The sequence below is a fragment of the Mustela lutreola genome (assembly GCF_030435805.1).
Source record: "Mustela lutreola isolate mMusLut2 chromosome 5 unlocalized genomic scaffold, mMusLut2.pri SUPER_5_unloc_1, whole genome shotgun sequence".
Classification (NCBI taxonomy): domain Eukaryota; kingdom Metazoa; phylum Chordata; class Mammalia; order Carnivora; family Mustelidae; genus Mustela; species Mustela lutreola.
In genome coordinates this window covers 533,861-544,083 of record NW_026709258.1, presented here as the reverse complement: position 1 = coordinate 544,083, position 10,223 = coordinate 533,861, and the positions used below count along the sequence as shown (strand labels likewise).

The following is a 10,223-nucleotide window of genomic DNA, read 5'->3' as shown; positions in this document are numbered from 1 at the left end:
TGCACATCCAGACGTACCCAGTGCCCACATTTCACAAACACTGGCACAAAAATAGGCATTGAAAAACAAGGCAGGGAGCACCTGGGGGGCTCTGTTGTTGAAGCGTCTGCCTTCAGCTCTGGTCAGGATCCCAGGGTATTGGGATCAAGTCCTGCATTGGGCTCCCTGAGGAGGGAGCCTGCTTCTCCCACTACTGCCAACCCCCTGCTTGTATTCTTTCTCTCTGTCAAATTAAAAAAAAATAAATCTTTAAAAAAATAAATTAAAATATTTGCCCTTTACTGACACAGAAAACACCCGACATGAAGTTGGAGCCCTTCACAGCCTCAAATGACCCAGAAGTGATCAAAATGGAGTGACCACAAAGAAAGGCCCTTGGGCGTCCAGGCAGGTCTCCTCTGCGTGGGCGTGGGGGGTTCTGGATGTGGTTGAGTGGGCAGTGCCCCACAGTTTCTCCAGATGGGACAGGGGAGGGAACATGCTCTGACAGCTCTGCCCAGGGCAGTCCCATGCTGGAAGCGGGTGCAGCCCCTCACGAGTCCTGGATGCCCTGGTGATTATTGGGCACACCCACAAATCTCAGCATCTTTATGACCTGGAGCTGGCCCAGCCACTGCTGGTCCCACAGGTGCTCCAGGGACAGCACCTTGGTGGGCTTATGTTCCAGCAGATACCTGTTCAGGTAGCTCTCATCATGCCACACGTCCTCGACCCCAGTGGCCTGATAGACCACCATTACCTGGTGATAGGCAGAGGTCAGCTGGAGAACCTTGACCACCGACCCCCCAAAAAGCCTCCTGTGTAGTAGAAGTCACCCTCGTCTCTGGGAATGTAGGCTCGGGAATGTGGCCAGTGCTCCTAGGTGAAGAAATCATGGGTTACCCTGAAGAAACCAGGGTGCAGGGTGCCAAGAGTGGGGACAGGAACTCCATGCCCATGTGGTAGCTGAACTTCATGGCCATGTTCACACACACCAGGTAGTCCACCTCGTAGAGGAAGCACTGCTGTGAGAAGTTCCAGATAATCTCCATGGGCTATATGGACACATCCTGCCAGCATGGGCTAAGGGATCCTTGAGGTGACCCGTGAGTGTGCCGGGCATGACTACAGGCTAGTGGCCTGACCCCTTGGAGCCTCTGGAAGGTGGGGTGGTGATAGCATTGACTTTCAGGATTGACACGGAGTGGGGGTCATGAGAGTCTGGGAGTTGCAGGGCACACAAGTGTGCGATCCTCCTGGGAGGACACATGTGGCATGCCACTGGCTGGTCTGTGAGGGCATAGTAGGTTGAACCTGTGTCCCACCATGAAGTGCTTCTCCGCCATCTGCAGGAACAGTTCCAGGAAGAACACCTGTCTATAGGGACAGAGGACATGATGGGATGGGTCACTGCCATGAGGCTGGTGGCAGGACCCCACAGCTGTTCTAATTAACGTACCACTCTTTTGTTACAGTTTGGAGGTGGGGATACTAGTGGAGGTTCTATTGTGTAGGGACTGGAGGGCATATGAGAAATCTCCATCTCCCCCTCAGCTCTGCTGTGAATCTTACATTACTTGAAAAACAAATCTTATTTAAAAAAAAAAAAAAAAGCGTGGGAAAGGTAAATAGCAGAACAACAACAAATTATAAATGATTTTTTTTTGCTGTAAGAAATGACAAAAATTTGTTTATATGTTTAGAACACAATATGCATGGGGTATGATAATACTTTCAAATTATGATAAGATGCAAAACATTGACCAGTCAGCCTCAAATGGAAAACACACACACACACACACACACACACACACACACTCCTGCCCAGTTAATTGTTGCCAATGAGGATGCACAGATTTTTAAAATGTCCACACATCGACTGATTTCATGAAACTTAAGTCTTAAAGGGACTGATTTCACAATCAGGGAGATGACATATGTGTGACGACTTTTGAAATTATTTCTCTATTTCAAACATATTTTGGAAGAAAACCTACTACAAACATTGGTTTAGTATTTGAGCTAGTGCATGGACATGAGTGTGGGAAACAGTGTGAGCCAGAGGCAAAGAAACGGGGGGGGGGGGAGGCAGGGATTTATCTCAAAGCAGGAATGTAGGGGGCAGTTTGTGAAAGGAACTTAATGACTGCTTTGCTTTTGATTCCCTGTGTTATGCCTGGTAAAATTAAAAGTTCATTACATTTTAGCTCTTTACATTTTCCTACTTTTCTTAGAACTCGCCATATTTCATTCCCATTGAGTCATCTGTACATTCGCTATACAGTTTCAAGTAAAATATATATCTATATCTATATCTATATCTATATCTATATCTATATATCTATAGATATAGATATATATATCTTCATTTAGGCCCTTGTTATGTTCTAGACCATATCCTAAACAGTTGACATGCAAGGTTCTGTTAATTTTCATGAACATGTTGCAAAAGCAGTATTATTAAACTAATTTTAGATGGAGAAACTCAAGCTGAATCTGCATGTGAATCTTACCTGTCGGACTCAGAGTTCATTTTACCTTAATAATTGGTCTTTGCGAAGGCATTTTCCCCAAGTAGTGTGTTCTTCAGAAGATAAGGCCCAAGAAAAAAACATTCTATGGTCAAATCAGTATGAGAACCATAGTGCACTTTATCTCCCTCTGGAAGACTCCCAGGGGCTTAGGATATCAAAGTCTCTATGAAGTTCTGAAATAAAGAAATCCACTTCATGTTGTTTATCCGAGTACTTCACAAACTTTAGTCGCTGTCAAAGAAGTGTGTGTGTGTGTGCATGTGTGTGTGTGTGTGTGTGAGAGAGAGAGAGAGAGAGAGAGAGAGAGAGAGAGAGACACATATTTTACATTCCAGGACATACTTTGAGAAACTTTGTCTTAGAGTATACTGAGAGAGCCTTATTAATCTGAACTCAACTCATTTAGAATCCAGAAATATAAAGCTTCTTATAAGAGCTCAAATCTATGTTTGTCACAATGAGGGTCATGACTCGCTGGGTCATGAAAGCAACAAAGTCGATTCCGACCAGTACTGGAGCGGGGGACCCAGAAAACAATTAAGATAGAAAATACCAGAACTGTTGTGCGTAGCACGTACTGAATCATGAAAATTTTACTGGGTCACAATGCAAAGTACATTTCTCTCTGTGGTCATGGCCCCAAATGTCCGAAGCCACTGTTCTCATGAAAGTCATATGAATTGCTTGTTGCACCATTTGTGATGACAGATGCTGGCACTTTGTAAAATTTAACACAAAAAGGAGTAGTGTAATGCCATGGCTAAAGACAGTATTTGTTATTACTTCAAATCAGAATTTTTAGAGCTGAAATATCTCGTGGGGGAAAACCAAAATAGTTTGGTGGCTTGTCAAGTTCAAACAGACCAAGCTGGGCCTAGAACCCTGGTTTTCTGACTTGTACTTCCCTATTCTTTTACTTGTCAGTGTAAATTGATGTAGGTTTTACTCACAGAACATGAGGATTCTTTCTTTTTTTCTTTCTTAAGATTTCATTTATTTGTCAGAGAGAGAGAGAGAGAGAGAGAGAGAGAAAGGCAGAGGAAGATGCAGGCTGCACTTAGCAAGGAGCAATGCAGGACTCACGGGAGGGCCCTGGGATCCTGACCTGAGCCACCCAAGCATCCTGAGGATTATTATTATTATTATTTTTAATGAATAAGTAAACTGGGTATAAAATTCAGCAGATCACTGCCAGATAGAAAGTCAACGACTGGTTACAAACACGCTGAAGTGGAAAAGTAACTTAGCAGATTTCAGGGTTGGGGTCTAATTACAATTCCACCCCAAACTAACCTAATACCCTATTGGGGGTCTTTAGGTTATCTGGCCATTCCGGTATCCAGTTTCTGGATTGTACATATAAGCGTCCCCTACACATGACTTTGAAAAGACGTAGCAGATAACACACCGGTGACCGCAGAATCTTGCTAGGTGTAAGTTAAAGAGGCAACCCTTGAATAATGAATCAAAGATTAAGAAACCTCCAGACTCTGTGCCATTTTTAAAGAAGAAAAGGAACTATGATTTACCGAAGAATCCCTTAGCAAAATACTATCTTCTACACATTTTATCCTAGGGGGACCTTCTCAAGCCTCCAGCCGAAGCTCTGAGGATTAGATGAGCAGTTGTGCCTGATCGCCCCCATTTCATGGTCTGCTGTGGGGAGGGAGGACCCGAAACTGGTCAGAGGAGGGTGGAAATACATTCCTTTCCAGTCCTGGGCTCCCAGCCTCTGTCTCCCTCAGGAAGTGACCTGGGCTTGGATTCCTTCAGTGTCTTCGCATCTTCTGGGCTCTGGAAACCCAGGTTGGTGTCCTCTCCTGTCAGGAAGCTTCAGCCCCAGGGGGCAGAAATCATTTGATAACTTAATCTTGGAGGGAGGAAGAGACGCTGAGGCCTATGTGCTCCAGTAATACACGGAAGCATCAGGGCGAGTCAAGAACAGACGTGGTATCTTTCCAGAGTAATACAAATGAGGGAAGCATACCCAAGAACTGGAAGCGGACATGGACCACCCCCACAAAACGTGGTGGGCATCTGGGGGGCCTCTCAGGGTCCTGGGGCTCCCTCTGGGGAATCTCTTCCCGGGCTGGAAGGACGCTGGAGGTCCAAGGAGGTGAATGTCCTAAAGTCCGGGAGCGGCCCGTGGACCCTCCCCTTCCTATAATTAACTCATCGCGGGTCCCCCCAGGAGGGACCCGGGGCTTCCCCGGACCGCCCCCCTCCCCTAAGCCCGTCTGATGGGTGCAGGAGAGGACCTCGGAGCGGGGCCCCTCCGCTACAGGAGCCCCCACCTAGGCGGTTTCAAAGCCCGACCCGCCCTGGGGCCAACAGCCCGCAGGATCATCCGCTCCTCCCCACTCCCCGCCGTCCTCCTGCGCTGGCCGCGCCCGCCCCGGCCGTTCGGGCGGGCCAGGTGGGCGCGGGCTCCGGCCCCGCGTGACGTGGGCGCCGTGGTGGGAGGGGCCGCCCGGGGGGTGGGGGGGCGGTTCCGGCCGCCTTATTAGCGCCCGGCGCGTCGCGGGCAGCCAGCCGACCGCCGCAGCCAGAGCAGCAGGAGCCGCTCCGACCCGCTCCTCTTGCCTCCTCCACCAGCCTCCTCCTCCTCCTCTCTGGCTCCTCCCGTCCCCCCCTCTGCGCGAGCGGCGGAGTCGCCCTCTCGCTGCCTCTTTCCTTGGCTCCCGCTCACTCCTCTCGCTCGCCACGACCTCCCCCTTCTGTGCTCCCGGGCGCCCAAGCATTCTCTGCGCGAACCCCAGGAACCCGTGGTGCTTGAAAAGCCCAGGGAAAGCCGCCTCGGGTCGAGATAGTCGGAAGCGCGGGGTCCCTTCCCCTCTCCCGGCGCAGCCCGCGCCCGGCTCGCAGCCCCTTCTCGCTCCTGCACACTCGGTTTGGGAGGACGAGGTGAGAAGAAGTGGGAAGGACGCCGAGCCGAGGGGCCAGTCTCAGAGCTCAAATTTCATTTTCACTGAAGCAAATCACAGTTTTGTGTGTGTGTGTGTGTGTTTCGAGATTCTGCATTTTTTTTCTCCTTCCTTCCTTCCTTCCTTTCTTTCTTTCTTTTTTTTTTTAAGAAACTTATTTTGGGGGGTTTGCTCTGGGCATGGGCTTCGCCCAGTTGTTGAAAACTGAACTCGACTCGTGATGGTTCTCCCGTCACTCTGGCTGATAGCAGCCGCTCTGGTAGAGATTAGGACTTCAGCTGATGCACGAGTAAGTGGAAAATAATAACCATAAGAACTCAAACCCAACCTTTTCCCAAAAAGCTCCTCCCCTCTTTCCCCTCCTCGCTTCCCTCCTCCCCCCTCCCACCCTTCCCTGTTATCTTGGGCCTTCCGGAGCGGCGTCGGAGGGCTGGGCGCCGCCTGCGGGGTGTTCTGGGGGCGAGGGGGTGGGATGGCCGGGGTGGGTCGCGACTCCCACGCCGGGAGCCCCGGCTCGTCCCCCTAGCGCGCCCCCGCCTCCCGCCGTTGCGGCCTGCGTCACGATTCCTGACGACAAAGTGCAGCCAACTCGCATCCTCGCCGGCCGGTCTGGGCTTCCCGGTTCCGGAGGGCGGTCTGGGCGCTTGAATCCGGACGCGGCACCCGGGATCCCCGCGCTGCGGCCGCCCGCCTCGGGTTCGCGGCGCTTCCTCTCCTCCGCACCGACGCACCACGTTTTCGGGCGGCGGGAGGCGGGGGTTTCAGGAAGTCCCCGGGCCCGCAGGGAGCGATCCGGCCGACCCGCGCTGGGAGCACGGCGGCCGGGCTGGGGTTCGGCCGTTGGGGCCGGGGGCGGGGTCGCTCGCTGCCCTGCGTTTTCCTGGACGAAAGCCTGGCGGCGCCGCCGCGTTCCTCCCCTCCCCTTCCGCACGGCTCCTCCTCCTTGAAAGCGAAGTCCAGCGCGGCTCCTCCGCTCCGCGGCCCAGCCCCACGCTTTGGAGACTCCCGGCGAAGCCCGACGCTCTCGGAGAGTCCTGGCGAAGGCTCGCGGGCCCGGCCCCGCCGTCTGCTGTAAACCCCATCCGCTCAGGGCCGGTGGGACTTGGGGCACGGACTTTTCCTGTGAGGAGTTGTAGCTTCTCTGGTCGGCCCGGTTCTGACCGTAGGTTCAAAAGTAGAAGATTGCCTGGTCTATTCTTGACCTCAAATCTGATCTGTCAGGCCCCCTTTTAGGTTTCTTTTCACGCCTATGAATACAGAGGCTTTCTTGGCTAATCCGCACCCAGTATCTGAGTTTTAAGAAAAGAATACGGAATGCATTTATTTTTGCTAGCTTTATAAATATTAAAATTAAAACGGCGAAACAACTCCCCGTTCCAAACTGTTATTAATTGGCTCATTCTCTTACTGCAAGAACCTACAAACCAAGGCGCAGCCTTTAGGCACCAGTCCCCATCTCCGGCATCTCCTGATTAGCTCCTGAAAAGCGTTAATGGTAGAAATAAAACGTACAAGGTGATAAGATGAAACCCAGTAACTGTATCTTTTTACTTTCCCCCTCCTTTACAGGCTGGTAATGAAGAAATGGTGCAAATAGGTAAGCCTTGTTCTCAGATATCTTTCTTATCTTGGTAGAAAGTAGAGAATGAAGTAAGCTAATTAAAATGTTTCTGAAATTTCTCCCATTGGTGGTTAAAAAAAAAAAAAATGTAGTTTAGGATCATCGCTGTTCTCCTCGTCTTTACGGAGGAGGGTCTCAGTTTTCTCAGAGTTAAAGGGAATAAAAATTCCGCCATTGGACTCGTAATGCGACAGTATTTTACTGTCCCTGGACAGTAGGAGGTAGTTGGAGGATGATGTAGAGTTTGGAAGAAGACGTGGAGATACATCAAATCAAATCAACTCGTGTTGCATAAGGACAAGCACATCTGATTAGAATGGGAGGCAAAGTGTAAGAATGCTACAAAGGAGTTTTCCAGCTTTGTATTAGCTTTTTTATGACTTCTCTTATTCCGTATGCTTTCCAGTAACTATCTGCTAAGGTGCTAAGGTGCAAGATATTGGTATTTTGCAAATAATGTTCAAAACTGCAGGATGTGGGAATTATTCCCATTTTATGGATGAGAACACTGAGGCTCAGAGAGGATAAGTGACTTGGAACAGGTCACTCCAAAGTCCACATGATCTTTTTTTTGGAAGCTATTTATAATAATATTTGTTCTGAGTTCAGTGACTGAAAGTCATCTAGCCAGAAGTCAAGCTCCATTCAGTGTCTTTTTATACACATTTAACTTGGATTACTTTAAAGATACATTTTCGTTTTGGCAGAGTATTAGTCTAAATGATGTATTTGTCAGATGATATTGTAAGGTCACCTTTGAAATGAAAAGTTTTGAATACCACAAGCATAGATACCTGTCATTGCTTGTGTGCGTTGCATGGGGCACCGTGTTAATTGCTTTGTGCGCATTGTGTCATCTACCTCTCACAAGCACACAGGAGGTAGAGACCCGGTTGTGTCTGTTTCAGATTTGGAAAAATGAGGCTTGGGAGGTTCTGCAGCTCCCAACTAGAGTGTATAGTGGAGAGCTGGGAGGATTCCATACTTGTAAACTAATGTAGGGACCCCAAGATGCAGGCCCAGAGCTGTCCATATGTAGCTGCCTCTCGTCATCTGTCCGTGTGCTCCCTTCCTGTGCAGGGTTTGGCATTGTTAGAACTCTTCTCCAAGTTTAGGCCTCCGTAGTAAGGTACAGAGGGGAGTACAGAGGGGACTGACAGAGAACTGCATAAAAGATGCAGTGTCTGCGAAGAGACATTTGTTATTTGTAGCTGATAACATTCAGTCATGAATATATATCATTTTTTTTTTTTTTTTTGGATGGGCAGAGCCAGCTGAGACTTTATTTGGGACAAGACACTCAAATTGGCTTTTAGTTGGAGGCAAGGACAAGAAGGGGTACCCAGGGCAGCAGAACCGCCCCCAAGGGCAGGCTGAGGACTGGGGTTGAGTGAGTCTTAGGTGAGTCTCCTGTTCCCAATGCTTCCCTGCACAGCTCCTTCCCCCAAAGGCTCTATGGCAGCCATGAGAGCAGGGAGGCTGGGTGGGACCACAGTGGTTGTTCACTTGGACAGGACATCAGATGACTCGGACACCAGCTTCCCGTCACGGGTCTCAATCTTCTTCACCACCACAGCCTTGGAGGAGCTGCCATGGCTGAAGGACCCAGAGGGGCCAAAGCTGGACTGAAAGGAGCTCAGGCCATAGTTGAGGCTAGGGCTTGGGAGGGCCCCATAGGTCGAGCTCAGGCCACCTGAGAAGCCGCTGGTGGTCTTAGTATGGATACTCATGTTCTGCATCCCAGACTCCAGCCGGCTTTCCTCGCCTTCCAGCAGCTTGCAGTAGGTGGCAATCTCAATGTCCAGGGCCAACTTGACGTTCATGAGCTACTGGTACTCGCGCAGCTGCCGGGCCATGTCCTGCTTGGCTCGCTGCAGGGCGGCCTCCAGCTCGGCCACCTTGCCATTGGCATCCTTAATGGCCAGCTCCCCGCGCTGCTCAGCATCGGCAATGGCAGCCTCCAGGGCAGCCCTCTGGTTTTTGAGGGCCTCGATCTCAGCCTGGAGTCGGCTGATGCTCCGATTCATCTCAGAAATCTCCGTCTTCGTGCGACGGAGGTCATCCCTGTGCTTCCCAGCCAATGTCAGCAGCTCCTCGTACTTGATCTGGTACATGGTCTCAGCCTCAGCCCGGCTACGGTTAGTGATGTCCTCATACTGGGACTTGACCTTGGAGATGATGCCATCCAGGTCCAGGGAGCGGCTGTTGTCCATGGATAGGACCACAGACGTGTCCGAGATCTGGGACTGCAGCTCACGGATCTCTTCATACAGCTGCCTTAAGAAGTTGATCTTGTTGGTCAGCCCTTCCAGGCGGGACTCGAGTTCTACCTTGTTCATATAAGCTTCGTCCACATCCTTCTTGATGAGGACAAATTCATTCTCCATTTCTGCACACTCTTTGATCTCCTCCTCATATTTATTCTTGAAGTCCTCCACCAGCCCCTGCATGTTGCCAAGCTCCACCTCCAGCTTCTCCTGGCCCAGGGTGTCCAGCTGCCGCTGGAGGTTGCTGATGTAGCTCTCAAACATGTTGTCTATGTTGCTCCGCGTGGTCTTCTGCTGCTGTAGGAGGCTCCACTTGGTCTCCAGAACTTTGTTCTGCTGCTCCAGGTGCCTCACCTTGTCGATGAAGGAGGCAAATTTGTTGTTGAGGGTCTTGATCTGCTCCTTCTCCTGGGTGCGCACAGCTTGGATGTTGGGATCCACTGCCAGCTTAAGGGGGCTCAGCAGGCTCTGGTTCACTGAGACGGCCGTGATGCCCCCCATACCCCCGTAGCCTGACCACACTCATGCTGCTGTTAAGGCCCCCCTGGAAGCTGCCGCCCACCTGGGAGAAGGTGGACGAGCTCATGCGGGAGCCAGGCCCGCTGGTGTAGGAGCGGCTGCTGACGGCCCCGGGGGCCGGAGTTGGACACCTTGTAGGACTTCTGGGTCAACCTGACGGACATGGTGGAGGCCGGAGTGGAGGCTGGAGTAGAGGCGAGTAGGCTGAACCTGACAGAAGTTCCACAAGGGGCCAAGAAGCTGCTTCTAGGTAGGCATGAATATATATCTTTTAAAAGAAGTATTTTTAAAAAATCGTCAAACAAGTAGAAAAGAAAACTCTCTTCTTTTTTTATTGGTTAAGCATTTGATTACTTAAACATCCCACCTTTTTGATTTG

At 50.5% G+C, this 10,223-nt stretch overlaps 1 protein-coding gene and 2 pseudogenes across 1 annotated transcript; all 3 read right to left on the bottom strand.

Annotated features, from left to right (window-relative positions):
• Positions 1-532: 532 nt before the first annotated feature.
• LOC131822537 (histo-blood group ABO system transferase-like) lies at positions 533-2,512 on the bottom strand (annotated as a pseudogene).
• Positions 2,513-8,560: 6,048 nt separating this feature from the next.
• On the bottom strand, positions 8,561-8,881 carry LOC131822532 (keratin, type II cytoskeletal 8-like). The gene has a single exon (XM_059158831.1). The coding sequence runs from the start codon at positions 8,879-8,881 to the stop codon at positions 8,561-8,563; it is 321 nt and encodes a 106-aa protein (XP_059014814.1).
• A 3-nt stretch (positions 8,882-8,884) lies between these two features.
• On the bottom strand, positions 8,885-10,023 carry LOC131822531 (keratin, type II cytoskeletal 8-like; annotated as a pseudogene).
• Between the last annotated feature and the right edge of the window lie 200 nt (positions 10,024-10,223).

Excerpts from the sequence above, each read along its gene's own strand:
- LOC131822532 (XM_059158831.1), bottom strand. The coding sequence starts at position 8,881 with ATGAACGTCAAGTTGGCCCTGGACATTGAGATTGCCACCTACTGCAAG.